The sequence below is a fragment of the Arabidopsis lyrata genome (genome assembly GCF_000004255.2).
Source record: "Arabidopsis lyrata subsp. lyrata unplaced genomic scaffold ARALYscaffold_7, whole genome shotgun sequence".
Lineage (NCBI taxonomy): Eukaryota > Viridiplantae > Streptophyta > Magnoliopsida > Brassicales > Brassicaceae > Arabidopsis > Arabidopsis lyrata.
In genome coordinates, this window is record NW_003302549.1 from 1,418,424 (window position 1) to 1,434,584 (window position 16,161).

Consider the following 16,161-nt stretch of genomic DNA (forward strand, 5'->3'; position numbering starts at 1 on the left):
GTATACTGTATAGTGTGGTGACAAAAAACATATGATATAAATTTAGTTGTTTTCTTAAAACAAGGAAATGTAAAGTCAACTAGAGGAGTCAATGGCAAGCAAATTCTTCTTCTTTTCAACCCAACTCGAGGAAACATAGCTAGATTAGCATATACAATACATAAGGAGGAACATGATCCATGGATTAGGCAAAAATTTAAGTTTACAATTCATACATTTGCATCTTACTTAAAAGGAGCAATAGAATTCCTAGTTCCAATGTCAAGAGTCAATAGAATGGTTGAGAGAAATAAAAAGCCAAATGGCGAAAGATCGAATGGCATTGATTGAAATCCTAAAGGTGAGACTTTAACCTTTAAATTATATAAATCATTTGATTTGACCTCATTTGTTGTGCCTTTTTTTTAATTTCAATTTTACCTAAAAGCATAGACGAACCCAATATCCACAAAATATAAGTTTACAACAATGTCAACAAAACCAACTTTATTATGACTACTAATTTTTTAGATATCTGTTATTTAAATTCCTAACACAAATAGATGCATTAGTGAACTCTGGCAGGAGAGCTACACTATGCTTGATTGGAAGGTTAAAATGGGCTGTTAAGTAACTTAAGTTATTGGATTATTTTATCTAGTAACGATTTTCTTCTCTATGTCGTTAAGTTTATGATTGCACATTTGCATGTAGTTTATAATTTCGGAAAAGTTAATCTAATGAAAACTAGTGGCCCACCATAATACAAACAAGGCTGGGTTTGTGGCTTTTACTGTTGGACTCATTATAATTAAAGTGTAATTCATCAACTTTTTTGAATCTTTTTCAACTCAAATTTTGTATTTTATAAGGAAGTGGGTAAAGATCACCTCCAACTTTTACAAAAGATAACTGTTAAGAATGCAAAAAAGGGAATAATAAGAGACTATAATGATGAGTTATAATGGACCATGTGTGCACTCGTAAATCCAATTATTGAAAACATTTACACTTTTTTTTTTTCCAGGGATGCCATAAATACAATTTACCAACTTCATGAATCATGCTTATCCAAACTCAATATATCCAAAACATGTTATTGATCTTCAAATTGTTAGCATTCTATAACCTCGAAGCAAAATGCGTATTTTTGCTTATAACATCGATAATTTCATTTTCCTTCCATTTAATCATATAGAGAATGTTCAGCTTATAAAACTCATGGAGAGTATATATTTTATTTTCCCTCCATTTAATCATAATAGCTTGACGACAAATCATTATTTCGTACATAAATTGAATGCAGAATCTTCCGGACGATTGAAATAACTCTCTACTTACAAAAAATCGTAATCAAATAAGTGAAAAACAAATAATAATAAGCAGCACATGAAAGCCATTTACAGATTAAAAATACTTGTAATGCATCCATAAACAGAAACAAAAATCCCCAAAAAATGGAAACCAGCAGAGACATTCGAAACCATATTCGAAAAACAAAAACAAGAAAAACATGCCTTATTTTTCTAAAATTCTAAAACATCCAATATATTCGATTTAGATTCCTTCGAGCTACATTGGTTGTGTGAACCAAAAACAGAACAATCTGAGTAAAAAAGTCAAAAACTCAAGAAAATTATAAACAATTTACAACTTTACCTGCATATGATATAAATGTCTTGTAGCTTACTAATTCTAAGAATCTATCTACTTGTTTCTTCGGTTCACTAACTAAAGAGAGAGGAGAGAGAGAGAAAAAGTACAATTTGATATAATAAATGAAGAAGACCGTAACAAGAAGTGTGTAGTCGTATTGATTATAGAATTAAAGAAACTCTGCAATATTTTTGCAGAGAGACAGAGACACAAAGAAAGAGAAAGAGAGAGAGCATTTAGGGAGCAGGAAGTGGAGTGTTTGGTTACGTGAGCTGTTTTCTTTCTCTATCTTTAACTCTCTTCACACCTCTCTCTCTTTCTCTTCTTCATATCTCTCTCTCTCTATCTGTCACGTTAGTGTGATGAAGCCATGAAAATGGAGTTGATTTCAGTGGTTTTCTTCTTCTTCTTTTGCTCTGTTTTGAGTTCCTCTGGTTTGAACTCTGATGGATTGGTTTTGATGAAGTTCAAATCCTCTGTTCTTGTTGATCCTCTGTCTTTATTACAGACATGGAACTACAAACACGAAACTCCATGTTCTTGGAGAGGAATCTCTTGTAACAACGATTCTAAAGTCTTAACCTTGTCTCTTCCCAATTCTCAACTTCTTGGTTCGATTCCTTCTGATTTGGGTTCTCTCTTAACACTTAAAAGTCTCGATCTTTCCAACAATTCCTTCAATGGGCCATTACCGGTTTCTTTCTTCAACGCTAGAGAGCTTCGTTTCCTCGATCTCTCTAGTAACATGATCTCCGGCGAAATCCCTTCCGCAATTGGTGATCTTCACAATCTTCTAACCCTAAATCTCTCTGATAATGCCTTGGCGGGAAAGTTACCTGCGAATTTGGCGTCATTGAGAAACCTAACGGTGGTTTCTTTGGAGAATAATTACTTTTCCGGCGAAATTCCCGGCGGTTGGAGAGTTGTTGAGTTCTTAGACCTATCGTCGAATCTGATCAATGGCTCGCTACCACCTGATTTTGGCGGGGATAGTCTCCGGTACTTGAACGTCTCGTTTAATCAAATCTCCGGCGAAATTCCACCGGAGATTGGAGTCAATTTCCCCCGAAACGTCACCGTTGATCTCTCCTTCAACAACTTAACCGGTCCAATACCAGATTCTCCGGTTTTCTTTAACCAGGAATCGAATTTCTTTTCAGGAAACCCGGGTCTATGCGGTGAACCAACCCGTAACCCGTGTCTTATCCCTTCCTCGCCGTCAATCGCCTCCAACGCCGACGTGCCGACGTCTACACCAGCAATCGCCGCCATACCGAACACAATCGGTTCAAACCCGGTTACCGATCCAAAATCACAACAAACCGACCCAAATGCCCGAACCGGGTTACGACCCGGAGTTATAATCGGAATCGTAGTCGGGGATATCGCCGGAATCGGAATCCTCGCCGTAATTTTCCTCTACATCTACAGATGCAAGAAGAACAAGATTGTGGATAATAACAACGACAAGCAAAGAACAGAAACGGACACAATTACGCTATCACCATTTACTTCTTCTTCTTCTTCACCAGAAGAATCAAGAAGATTCAAGAAATGGTCGTGTCTACGAAAAGATCCTGAAACGACGCCGTCTGAAGAAGATAATGATGAAGACGAAGAAAGCGGTTACAATGCAAATCAACGGTCAGGAGATAACAAGTTAGTGACCGTTGATGGAGAGAAAGAGATGGAGATTGAGACTCTGCTTAAGGCTTCAGCTTATATTTTAGGAGCCACTGGTTCGAGTATAATGTATAAAGCCGTTCTTGAAGACGGAAGGGTTTTCGCAGTTCGTCGGCTCGGTGAGAACGGTTTGAATCAGCGCCGGTTTAAGGATTTTGAGTCGCACATTCGAGCCATTGGCAAATTGGTTCACCCGAATTTGGTTAGACTTTGTGGGTTCTATTGGGGTACCGACGAGAAATTGGTCATTTACGATTTTGTCCCTAACGGCAGCCTCGTCAACCCCCGTTACCGTTAGTCTTTTAACGTTTTGTCTCTTTAAAATTGTTTGCTAAAGCGCGCATATATGTCTTAGTGCTATCTTGCATATGTGTGTGTATGAGTTTGCTGAGTTTTGAGTGTGTTTTTGGGCAGGAAAAGGAGGAGGCTCTTCTTCGCCGTATCACCTACCATGGGAAACTCGGCTCAAGATAGCAAAGGGCATTGCACGTGGGCTGTCTTATCTCCACGAGAAGAAGCATGTGCATGGAAACTTGAAGCCTAGTAACATACTTTTGGGCCATGACATGGAGCCCAAAATAAGCGATTTCGGACTCGAAAGGCTTCTCACAGGTGAAACGAGTTACATCCGAGCTGGTGGATCTTCTCGGATTTTTAGTAGTAAGCGTTACACAACTTCATCGCGAGAATTCTCGTCTATGGGGCCTACACCAAGCCCGAGTCCGAGCTCGGTGGGGCCGATGTCACCCTACTGCGCACCAGAGTCTTTCCGGAGCCTAAAACCGAGTCCGAAATGGGACGTTTACGGCTTTGGTGTGATCCTTCTCGAGCTTCTCACGGGAAAGATTGTGTCTGTTGAAGAGATTGTGCTAGGAAATGGACTGACGGTTGAGGACAGGCACCGCGCAGTGAGAATGGCTGATGTGGCTATCCGCGGCGAGTTAGATGGCAAACAAGAGTTTTTACTCGATTGTTTCAAGTTAGGGTATAGCTGTGCATCTCCTGTGCCTCAAAAGAGGCCAACGATGAAAGAATCTTTGGCTGTTCTTGAAAGATTCCATCCTAACTCCTCTGTTATTAAGTCTTCATCGTTCCATTACGGACATTAATATCAGTTTGATACAACTAGTTAGTCAATTTGATTTTATTGCTAACTTGTTTCGTTGTATAAAAATTTGTATTTCTTGTTTTTGTTTACGAAATTTGATTTCATAACAGTAATAATCTTTTTCATTGAAGAGAATATAATAGTTACTAACGATAGATATACAAATGATGAGAAAAAATATCATTCCTTATGGTTAAAGAATAAATCGGAATGGTTGAAATTTGAAAGAAATAAAAAAAATCCAGCATTGATTGAATTTGCTAAAGCCATATTTTAGCCTTCAAATTATAAATCTCATCTGAGATGATACGCATTTTTTGTTGCCTTAATATTATCATCGAATTTATAAATTATAAGACAATCAATTTTAGAAAGTTTAGCATTTCATTTTCATCGCACATGCTCATCAGGCTGCACAAGCTTCTTTCTCTTTTAAGGGTATCGATCTGATTTGTTAGAAGAGATGAAATCGTTTTGGATGTAGAGATGACGAGCAAGAACGCTATGGATGATTTTTTGGCATTAGCTTTGAAAGATGTATAGCTACTGATTGTAGCCAAACGAAAGTGCAGCTTGAGAGAGCTCAAGGTTAGAGTCTCAGCAATGGAAATACATAAAGAGGCTGAATTTCTCAAGAATTAGGATTGAAGCAGGTGAATCACTTTCAGCTTGGAATATGAAAGAATCTGTGTTCAATGAGTTGTATAAAAAGAGTGGAGAAAATGAGAAGAATTCACTTGTTGATGAGAACAATAGGTTCCTTGAAGCTCTTGTCGTTGATGATTGAGAACAATTGATTGCTTGAAGCTCTTGTAGTTGCTGAGCAAGAAGGCTAAAGAAGAGAATCATGATAATTGATAAGGTTAGAGATATACTTAAACAGGAAATTGATTATTGAAGCTAATGTTGCGAAAGAAGCAGCCGTGATCGCGAGAGCTGACAATTTGAATTTGAAAGATGAGACACAAAAGCTTAAGTAGACAAGAGTGTACAAGTTGTTGAGAAGAAGAAACAGTGGTAGGACAAGCCTTTTCTAATGCTTCAATTTTAATGTTGTCTATAATTGTCTATTACATCAAACGATCTCAAAGAGGCTAATGTTAGAAAGTTGTTTTAAAAGATTCCCTCACAATTTCTCTGTTATTAAACCTCCTTGGTTTCCATTATTAGCTCATATCGGTTCGATACAATTAGTCATAGTTTAGTCAAATTTGATCGCGTTGCTAACTTGTTTCAATGTATAAAAACTTGTAATTCCAGTCTTTGCTACATTCGATTCCCAACATAAGTAATCCATTTTTATTGTAAAGTTACGAGTGATGGGAAAATTAACATTCCTTATGGTTGAAGAAGAAATCGAAATGGTTGAACTCCTTTGGAGGAATAAAAAGCTCATTGACATTGAATTGCTAAAGAGATACGTTAACCTTCAACTTAGTTATGGTTAGCTTCAAATTGATGGGTTCTTCTGGTTTAGTTTCATGTGGTTGACTTTTGTCAAAACAAATGGGCTGTTGGACCATTTATGTAGTTCTTTCTCAAACATATAAATATAAAATATTTTTAATCAAAAAGGAAAATTAAATTGACGGTTGGTAATTTAATTTAGCATTTTTTTACTTTTCCTTCGAGATACAGTAAATTTTGTTTTTTGCTCCCGAAAAATAGAATAACAATGATAGTTGGTAATTATTTATTAATTTACTTGGTAAATTATTTAGCAATATTTACTTTTGCTTCAAGATATTACCTTCTTTTTTTTTATTCCCTAAAAATCCTCACCTTAATAATAATGTCTTTAAAGAAGGAAATATTTATATTTTCCCGTATAAATAATGGAAAATCTCACCTATATCTATCTAAAGATGGAAATATTTATATATTTTTCCGTATATAAAATATGCAGAAGATTGACTTCTCTCTCCTCGCGTAAACCAAACCAAGAAAAAAGGACAAACCTTTGAATGTCATCGATGTCGAATTCAGCAGCGTCCGCCGAAGAGCCACCGCATAAAAAGAGGAAGATGTCTCCGCCTCCGTCGATGTTATCGTCGCTGTCAGATGACATGGTTATGAGCTGCTTGGCTCGAGTATCGAGATCGGACCAGGCGGCCTTGTCAATGGTCTCCAAGAGTTATCGCTCTCTAGTGGCTTCTCCTGATCTCTACAGAACGAGATCGCTATTGAGTTGCGCCGAGAATTACCTCTATCTATGCTTGCTCACCCCGCCAGACCAAACCCCACGCTGGTTCATCCTCCGCCGTGGTAAATCTGCGAATCGCCTTCTGATTCCGATCCCTTCGTGGCATTTTCAGCCTCCGGAAGCATCTTCCGTGGTGGCGGTCGACTGGGGAATCTATGTTATCGGTGGACGTATAGAGGGGAGGCGCACTAAAGCTGTCCGACTCCTGGATTGCCGTACTCACAAGTGGCACCGAGTCCCTTCCATGGGAGTAAGTCGAGTTTCCCCGGCGGTCGGAGTAGTAGGCGGGAAGATATACGTGTTGGGAGGCTGCGGAGACCGGGATTCTTCCAACTGGGCAGAGGTATTCGACCCAAAGACTCAAACTTGGGAATCTTTGCCAATGCCGGATCAGACGATACGGTCTTACTATATCCACAATAGTCTTGTCTTGATGGATGAGAAGGAAAAGGTTTACGCAGTGGATGGATTTGATCATACATTCTACTATTCGCCCAGTGAGATTAAATGGGGACTAGGGAATACTCCTCCACGAAAAAAAACCAGAAGGGATTGGTGTTACATTGGTAAATTCATCTACTCCATTGATTGCAAAGGGAATTTGTGTTGGTATGAACCAGGGCATTTAGATTCTGAACAAGGGGAAATGTGTTGGAGGGATGTTAAGGGTTTGGGATCTCTGAAAGAGAGTCTCTCTCGCTTCAGACTGGTCCCCTTTGATAACAGGTTAGTGGCTATGTGGGAGTCCGAAAAGATCAAGACTGGTAAGGACAAAAATCTCATAGATTTACTTCCCGGAGCGAGACTGAGCTTCTCTGGTCCCAATATTGTGCTCTTCTGGGACGTCGTCGAGGGGGATCGTCTTGACATTTGGTGTGCTGAGATTTCCTTGGAGCAACGCCAAGGACCCGAGATTTGGGGCAATATTCAGTGGTCTAATGCGGTCATGACCGTTGAACATCCTTTCTTAGATCGCTACAAGGTTTTGCATTCTGTTTCAGTCTCTCTCTGAACTCTGGCCTCAGTCCTTGTTTAACTGTATTTTATAAATCTTGTTTTAATTACAGCAGTGAATAACAATAACTTGTCTTATGTCATTTGTTCGTCTCCGAGTTGATTTTGGTTTGCTGTTTCCATTGTATGACTACACAAATTTAAGTGGTTTTGATATACTTATTCTCTGAGAGTCTTTTAGTGATGTCTTAATCCCTTCTTTTAATTAAATTTTGCTCTTGTTCAGATACAATTCTCTGAACTTGTTTGATAAATATGTGTAAAAGATTTGATTTTATCTTGCAGACTATGCATATTGTTGGTGCTCTGTTAAAGTGTTTTCATTTTCAATATTCTGCATACTATACAGAATCGTTTCTGAATTTTATGATTGAGCATTTTTAAATATAGTGAGTTTTAAGATTAGCTTAGTTTGAGCATTTTCATGACTACAAGCCTCTTTCTCTGTCTTTGCGTGGCTTGCTTTTAAGTCTCGTAAGAAGATTGCATAAACACTCACTGTCTATGTCTGTTAACTCTGTTGGATATATACTGAGGAGAAGATAGGCGAAAATTTCTGGAAAGAAACAAAATCAGTCTACTGAAACTGAAGGAAATGGTGAGGCTGATGTTGGTTCTCAAGGAACAAATGAATCTCGTGGAGAAGATGATGTAGCTCCAGAGAAAGAAAACAACAACAATGACTAAGAAGGAGATAAAGCTGAGGATAAAAATGTCAACCGATAAGAAAAGCTTGTCAAAAAGGACTAAGACGGAGAAACTAGCAACTGAAGAGGACGAAACTCTTAAAAGGTTCTGCAAAATCTGGTCGAAAGTCCTCCAAACAAGTTGATAAGTCATGCAAAAAGCAAAAGGTTGATAAAGACAATTCTTCTAAAGAGAAAGAGCAGCTTGTGATTGCAGGAACAGAGCTCAAGGTTAGAGTCTCAGCAATGGAAGGAGAAAAGAGGCTGAATTGCTCAAGAATTAGGATTGAAGCAGAAGAATCACTTTCTGCTTGGAATGGGAAGAATCTGTGTTCAGTGAGTTGTATAAAAAGAGTTGGAGAAAGTGAGAAGAATTCACTTGTTGATGAGAACAATAGATTGCTTGAAGCTTTTGTCGCTGATGAGAATCTGAGCAAGAAGGCTAAAGAAGAGAATCGTAATAACGTTAGAAATATATCAAACATGAGATTGATTATTGAAGCGAATGTTGGGGTAGATGGGAAGAGTGAAGGTTAATGAAGTTGTGGCTAATGACAATATTAAGAAGTTGAACAAGTTATTGCCTGAAATAGAGGTTCGCAGCTATGGAAGAAAAGAGACACAGAAGCTTGAGTAACAAAATTCTTTTAACCAAAAAAAAAAAGAATAAGCAAATACACTGTAACTCCTATGATCTACGTGTGTAAAAAGACTGCATATTGTTGGTAAAAACACTGTACCTAATATATTGCTAATATGGGATATTTTGTTCATAACAACAACACTCCTCCTGATGTAATGTGCAATGCTATCTAGATAGTATCTACGTACCTCCTATATGATCTCAAGTTTACGTACCTCTTATAGTATCTACGGGTTCATCCTCATCTCAACACCAAGGTCAGTGGGTTCATCCTCATTCTCAATGTCAATTTCAGCGGGGAATCCATCACCTAGAGGCCCAACTGGAAGCTCATCAACATCACCAAGATTGGCATCATCGAGATCGACATCACCATTGAGTTCTTCATTGGGTTGTTCCTCATGCAGCTCATCAATGTCTGCCAGGAGGTCTGCTTCCTCCAGATCTTTGAGAAAGACTGCTTCCATATCCTCTACCTCTGGGTCTTCATTAGAATCCTTTTCAATGTCATTCCAAGTCTGCATTAGAATCTCCAAGTTGATACTCTTTTGACAGATGATGGAAGAAAGACTGAAACGTAAAATGAATCCAAAATCCAAATGGAGGAATGTTTCCTTCAGTTTTACAAAGCATCTCTCAATCAACTAACTAACGCCCTCAATTACACAAGAGCGTCTAACTTAACAAGAAATAGTGCACAATCAAAGCCTAATCCACGCCCTCAATTACACAAGATCGTCTAACCTAACAAGAAAGCTTCAAAGCATCAAAAATCAAACCTGTAACTTTTGTTGTTCAAACGCAAGAGATTCTAATACAGATTTGAGATGACACTGAAGAGGATTCTAATGAAGACCCAGAGGTAGAGGATATGGAAGCAGTCTTTCTCAAAGATCTGGAGGAAGCAGATCTCCTGGCAGACATTGATGAGCTGCATGAGGAACAACCCAATGAAAAACTACACTCGTACATTTCTTCGAGATCGGTGTTCAGAATCTCCCTCTGTCGAGGATTGTTGATTTGTTCTACTTGTTGGCCATGGCTACGCAATTGAGCCCGCACCAATTTCGCTTTAGCCGCCAGTGATTTCAAATCATCCGCCATAGATTTCTCTGGTGTAGAGACGAGAAGCAAGCGACGGAGATGGAGCGACGGCGATGGAGCGGGAATTTCTCGGATAAAGAGCGAGAGAGAGAGAGAGTGTACAAAGTTGGGCCAATTGGGTCGAAATTACATTTTTACGATACGAGGCCTCTTCGAAACAATTTATAAGGGAAATTATAGTTGGGCCAAACAGAGTTGGTCCCAATTGGGCCGTAAGAGGAACCATTTTTATGTAATTGTGTCTAGTTTTTTCATTCGTTAGTTAGTTTGTTGTCTATATTTATTCAAAGTAATTTAATATACACTTAAAATTTGGTTTTTCGATTTTGATTTTTGGCCTTTTAATTTTTGGATTTTGAAAAAAATTAAAAATATTTGCAACAACAACAAAATTATAAAGAGATCATTATTTTAATAAGAAGCCCTTGTTATTTAGGTTTATAAACCTTTAAAAAAAACTAGTTTCCTTATTTTCTTAAAGGAAACTACTCTCTAAAAATCTTGATTGGATGGGGTTTCTCAACAACCAACCAAAATTAAAAACCACTCCGAAAATTACAGTTTTTTCATGATTCCACTACTTTTATTCACAGAAAATTCATCAAGTTTTCACGTTTTAGAATAAAAATGGTTTTTGTCCAAAAAAAAAATAAAAAAAAGAATAAAAATGGCAATGAATATTCACAGCCAAAATGTTATCAATTTTAAGTACACTTGTGTTGATTTCGCAACTATCTTTTGTTTTTTTTTTTTCTATTTCTCGAAGATTTGTTAAGGATGAATTTAAAAACTATTGGAGACACTTTTGGCTTCAAACCTGCCTAATCACTGGTTTTAACTATTAACTGAACTCATTGTATTGTATTAAATTATTAGCGTTGATATAAACAGATATGAATGAACAATATGGAAACTTTTAACTATTTTGTTATGTTCATACTTTAATTTGGATAAAAGATCGAAAACCAATGCTCTTAACAAATATATCATTTTATCATGTGTTTCTTAATACATAAAACAAGCAAGCAATTTCGTTATGACAGATGAATCAACTAACTACTTTTTTTTTGTTGTTGAAATAACTATACATACAAACAATAATAATACGAGATTAAATTCAATTATAAGAATCCCACAATTCAATTATCGAGCGTCATCATTATCAAACACTGTTGATACTTCCACGAACCGGGTTTGGGCTGTGCTTAACCGGGTACGGGGCTTCAACCGCAATCCCACACATACCGGATTTGGCAGCTGCCAAGTTTCTCTCCATCCTAATGTAACCTTCCTCACCCCAACGTGGACCCCAAGAGTTCCTTACAATCCAATAGTCAACACCGTTCTCTGACCCGTACCCGACCGCAACCACCGCGTGATCAAGATTCGTAGTTTCGTACCACAATTTCCGGTAAAAATTCCCTGCCAAAAGAAACCAAACCGGTTATTCTAAATCAAAAACCCGGTTTGCTGGTGCTCTGTTAAAGTTCTTTCCATCCTTTTTTTTAATTATAAATCCTATAAGAGCAAGTAAAGCCCATTACGGCCCAATAGGGAAACCCGAGGAAAGAAGCTGAATTGCTCAAGAACACACGGATGAGAGACTTGGGATTGAAGCAGATCAATTGATTTTGGCTTGGAATGGGAAAGAAGAAGATGAGAAGAATTCACTTCTTGATGAGAACAATAGACTGATTGAAGCTCTTGTTGCTGTTGAATTTGAGCAAAAAGGCTAAAGAAGAGAATTCTTCTTTAGCTAGCGCAGAGCAAGATTTAAGGGGAGGGAATGTGAGCAAGGGTTTGGAGTCCCTCTCCGTTGACAACTCGGTCTCGGACCTCCTGTGAAAGGCTTCTAAAGCTTATTGTCTTCTGCAGCTCGGCGATCATAATTTGCGCTTGCCCTTCTCCTTTTGCAGCTCTCAAAGGAAGAACAACAAAATTGTCTATCGCTTCATTTATCTCCCGTAGTATCCTTTGCTATGGTCGAGTGGATGGACCGAAAATAGTGGTTATTTTATGCTTCCATGTTTTTATCTTTTTTGCCATGGAACCATTTGTTTAGGTTGAAAATCATTGATTGTAAACCTCATATTTTTCATTTTTATGAAATATTTACATTCTTAGCAAAAAAAAAAAAAAAAAAAAAAGAGAATCATAAAGAGTCTTAAATAGAGGTAGCTATGGAGGAAGAGAGACATAGAAGCTTAATTAAGCAGACAAGAGTCTGATGCAGAAAGATGTACAAGTTGTTGAGAAGAAGAAGAAACCAATGCTTCTTTTATGTTCTTCGTCGGATGAAATAATGAAATCTTAAGAAATATATCATTTTATTATATTTCTCTTAATACATAAACAAGCAATCTTTCTTTGAATAAAAAGAAATTGATCGACATAAGGATTTATAAAGTTTATATCCTTATGATGAATCAACTACTTTTTTTCTGTTGAAATAACTATACATACAAACAATAATAATACGAGATTAATTCAATTATAAGAATCCCGAATATTTTTTATCGAGCGTCTTCATTCTCAAACACTGCTGATACTTCCACGAACCGGGTTTGGGCTGTACTTAACCGGGTACGAGGCTTCAACCGCAATCCCACACTTACCGGATTTAGAAGACGCCAAGTTTCTCTCCATCCTAATGTAACCTTCCTCACCCCAACGTGGACCCCAAGAGTTCCTCACGATCCAATAGTCAACACCGTTCTCTGACCCGTACCCGACCGCAACCACCGCGTGATCAAGATTCGTACCACAATTTCCGGTGAAGATTCCCTGCCAACATAAAACCATAACCGGTTATTAAAATCAAAAACCCGGTTTTGGTACTTACATAATACAAATCAAGGTTGGTTAGCTTACGGTTTGGTAATGTTGGAAAATTCTTCCACCGGCTTCAATAGCTACACTAACCGGTTGCAATGAAATTGCTCTCTTCAACGCCGTCTCGTCTTTTGTAGGAACATCTTCGTACCCATCAATACTCACAACTTTAGCATTCTTCTGCAAAACACAAAGAGATACAAAATTTTCAGGTGTTGCAATTCCATTATACAATAAAATGAAAACAGAGTGGCTCTGTTTTGTTGTGTGTTTACCAAGAAAGAATTGCATTTGCCGCCGAATCCACGGTAAGGATAGTCTTTCTCGGTTTTTAAGCCACCATTTTTCATGATGAATTGAAAAGCGTAGTCCATCAAACCGCCGTTGCAACCTTGATTGTAGGAATTGTCGCAGTCGACAAGTTCTTGTTCTGATAAAGATATGAGTTCTCCTGTTACGATCTTGTTTATGCCTTCTACTGCTGCAGCTGTCGAAAACGCCCAACAACTTCCTGTGTTGATCAATACACAAACACAAATATAACATCAATACACAGCTGCATGTGTTACATGTTAAGTTACACAAATATAACATAAAAGTTTGTTCTGTTACAAAACATGTGTAAATATAGACGTTAGTTAAATGCTTGTAGTTTATAATATAGATTATGAAAGGAGAAAGCATAATTAGTAATTACCGCAAGTTCCTTGGTCTTTGATGGGGTTAACGGCTCCCTTCAGTCTCCAATCAACCGTCTCTGGAACCTCCTTGCCGTCTACTGCGGCTGAGTATTTCTGGTTGACATTCTTGGCCTTCGCGATGCGGCGGACGGGCTCGGTTCTTGCCCCGAGATATAAACTCCGGTACTCTTCGTTAGTGAGATCGGTAAATTTGGTGAGACCAAGCTTGTAAGTAGCGTTCTTGTTCTTTTCGTTGTGTAGATCAATGAATCTTAAGTTGTCTTTGAAAATATTGAATCTTTTGTCTTGGTCGTTGATGATACCGTTGTTGTTGTTGTTAGTTTTCCCGTGGTCTGCGGACCATTGTAAGTAGATGGACCTCACTTCTTCATCGGTTCTCCACCAGCTGTCTGATGGAAGTTGGAGATGGTCGTTGATGATGGACTCATCACCGGAGGCTAATGAAACGACGACATATAAGAGAAGTAAAGAGAGAACTTTTGTTGAAGGAGCCATATTGTTATGTGTTTTGGATAGCTGGGAATACTTGGGATAGTTTGTTTTTTGGAGGGATGAAAAACTGTGGGACTATTTATAACCAAAATTTTGGTATTTTAATATTTCAAGTTGGTATACTTTTCTATCATAATGAAATGGGAATAATGGGCATGCAAGATGGTGGACTGTTCGAATTGAATTTTTTTAATCCGAAATTTGAAATAAAGGGCATGCAAGATGGTATGTACATTAAAACGGTTTTTGCCATCCAACGATTCCAACGCCAACAAATACCTTGATGTACTAATAAAAATAGATTCAAGAAATACATAACATACTTATATTACGTACCATTTATAAGATATTAATAAGTTTTGATTCATTGAAAAAATCGATTTCAGTCTTCACACTTCGTTTGAATAGTATTCAGTTTACCTTTTTTTACTTGATCAACAAAATATACATCTTGTTTCCTAAATTAGTTTCATGTGCACCAAGAATTTTCGCAAAAAATATTATAAGAAAGTAGATTAAAAGATCAAACATTCTGATTATATGGAATACAACATAACAAATTAGAATAAAGCATAGTATTTCTAAGCAGCCGACCAAGAAACAAAGTACTAGGGAACACAATTCCCCTTCCCTTGCGACGTATATGTATATTTCACCAAAAAGATATTCAAACTTCGAAGATCTGTGGGGTCAAACTATTCGCCTGTAATTCAAATAGTTTACTATTCTCTTCTAAGTTTGTGACGGAATAGAGCGTAATAACTTTTTTCTCTTCAGTAATATTACATGCTAATTATAAGATGGTTTGTTCTTTTTACTTTTCCGTGGTTTGTTGTTCACATCACCATATCACGAGAGATTTGCGTATTTATTAAAAAAGTTACATATTTATTCGTATCTGACGTACATACAGCTAAAAAATAGCTATATTAATACAACACTCATTTGGAGTTTTAGCAAAACGATATTCATTGTGGACGGTATACTAATTTTTTTTTTTTTGCGTCTCAACAGCTATATACGACGAAAAAAGAAAAAAAGAAAAAAAAGCTATGCGTTATTATTTTATATATTTTAAAATGGTTATTTTTCATGGTCACGCAATCTTATTTGATCTTTTTAACCCGATCAGTATTTCACATACAAATATTTTTAAAAGTTGTCATGGGGCTCATGGCTTACGTCTGGTGTAGTTATTATTGTTCCCTTTAAGATGTAGATTCCAGTCAATCAGCCAAACAGACTATTCGCGTCTCACTGCAACGTTTATTATTGGCTATATTACCATATACGTGGGAACTTGATCAATATGTTGTCAAAATAAAATAAAATAAAATAAATTGTAAACTTTATTTACATCTTCTTCGTGATCTAATTTATTTACATCGAATTATTCATATTATATAAATACGTGTGTATATATATATATATATATAAATATACATATTCATTGGATTTAGTAAGTTGTAAACTTTAATCCAAACACATGCAAGCATATTGACATTAGTTTGTGGAGAGTTTAATTAGGTATAGATGTCTGAGAACTTCTGAAATCAAAACGTTACATCAATTTCCAAGAAACTGTGGTCTGGTTTAATAATTTTCACGTCTGAAATAATTCATTTTGGCTTCCAAGTGTGGTCTCTTTTTTAATAGTTGATGATATAAAGATATCTCTATGAAGATTCATAGAATAAATAAGAAAGAGAATGGAATCTTGAATGATGGGTGGATGAGATGTTCCCATTTCACGGCAGCTTCTTTGCTCACGACCCACGAGGCGCCGTCCCATCTTGACCGTTGGATCTTTCATATACATATGAAACTAGAAAAATAATTGGGAACATATTTGAAACTAGAAAAAGAAGAGAAAAATTGGGATTGGAGGAAATGAGAGGCAAAGAGGTGTCTCTAACGGAGTTTAAAACGGAAGTGGCTTTTGGTAAGGTTAAAGAAGCAAAAGTGTCTCGCTCGTGTTTCTGACATGTCACAACTAAAGAAAAAGGTGACCGTTTCTCTGTTTCTTTATAGTAATTCTGTTCAATTTTGGATATGATTCT

General features: G+C 37.1%; 3 protein-coding genes across 4 annotated transcripts; 2 read left to right on the forward strand and 1 right to left on the reverse strand.

The window, feature by feature from the left end:
• The first annotated feature begins 1,613 nt into the window (after nt 1-1,613).
• On the forward strand, nt 1,614-4,535 carry LOC9303033 (probable LRR receptor-like serine/threonine-protein kinase At4g37250). The gene is made up of 2 exons (XM_002866915.2): nt 1,614-3,611; nt 3,733-4,535. The coding sequence occupies exons 1-2, from the start codon at nt 2,006-2,008 to the stop codon at nt 4,425-4,427; spliced, it is 2,301 nt and encodes a 766-aa protein (XP_002866961.1). The 5' UTR covers nt 1,614-2,005; the 3' UTR covers nt 4,428-4,535.
• A 1,864-nt stretch (nt 4,536-6,399) lies between these two features.
• Nucleotides 6,400-7,641, forward strand: LOC9303034 (putative F-box/kelch-repeat protein At3g24610). The gene has a single exon (XM_021016726.1). It carries the CDS (start codon nt 6,400-6,402, stop codon nt 7,639-7,641), a length of 1,242 nt encoding a protein of 413 aa, XP_020872385.1.
• A 3,551-nt stretch (nt 7,642-11,192) lies between these two features.
• On the reverse strand, nt 11,193-14,197 carry LOC9305069 (germination-specific cysteine protease 1). Of its 2 annotated transcripts, XM_021019982.1 has the most exons (5): nt 13,606-14,171; nt 13,184-13,419; nt 12,948-13,088; nt 12,816-12,860; nt 11,193-11,445 (listed from the first exon to the last, which is right to left on the reverse strand). In XM_021019982.1, exons 1-5 carry the CDS (start codon nt 14,102-14,104, stop codon nt 11,239-11,241), a joined length of 1,128 nt encoding a protein of 375 aa, XP_020875641.1. In that variant the 5' UTR covers nt 14,105-14,171; the 3' UTR covers nt 11,193-11,238. The 2 variants fall into 2 exon arrangements, with proteins under 2 accessions (XP_020875641.1, XP_020875640.1); XM_021019981.1 differs by lacking the exon at nt 11,193-11,445 and having other exon boundaries at nt 12,385-12,860; nt 13,606-14,197.
• Between the last annotated feature and the right edge of the window lie 1,964 nt (nt 14,198-16,161).

Excerpts from the sequence above, each read along its gene's own strand:
- LOC9303033 (XM_002866915.2), top strand. The coding sequence starts at position 2,006 with ATGAAAATGGAGTTGATTTCAGTGGTTTTCTTCTTCTTCTTTTGCTCT. Across the intron at positions 3,612-3,732 it reads CCTCGTCAACCCCCGTTACC|GAAAAGGAGGAGGCTCTTCT; the intron begins GTTAGTCTTTTA and ends GTTTTTGGGCAG.
- LOC9303034 (XM_021016726.1), top strand. The coding sequence starts at position 6,400 with ATGTCGAATTCAGCAGCGTCCGCCGAAGAGCCACCGCATAAAAAGAGG.
- LOC9305069 (XM_021019982.1), bottom strand. The coding sequence starts at position 14,104 with ATGGCTCCTTCAACAAAAGTTCTCTCTTTACTTCTCTTATATGTCGTC. Across the intron at positions 13,089-13,183 it reads GCAAATGCAATTCTTTCTTG|AAGAATGCTAAAGTTGTGAG; the intron begins GTAAACACACAA and ends TGTGTTTTGCAG. Across the intron at positions 11,446-12,815 it reads CGAATCTTGATCACGCGGTG|GTTGCGGTCGGGTACGGGTC; the intron begins GTTGCGGTCGGG and ends GATCACGCGGTG.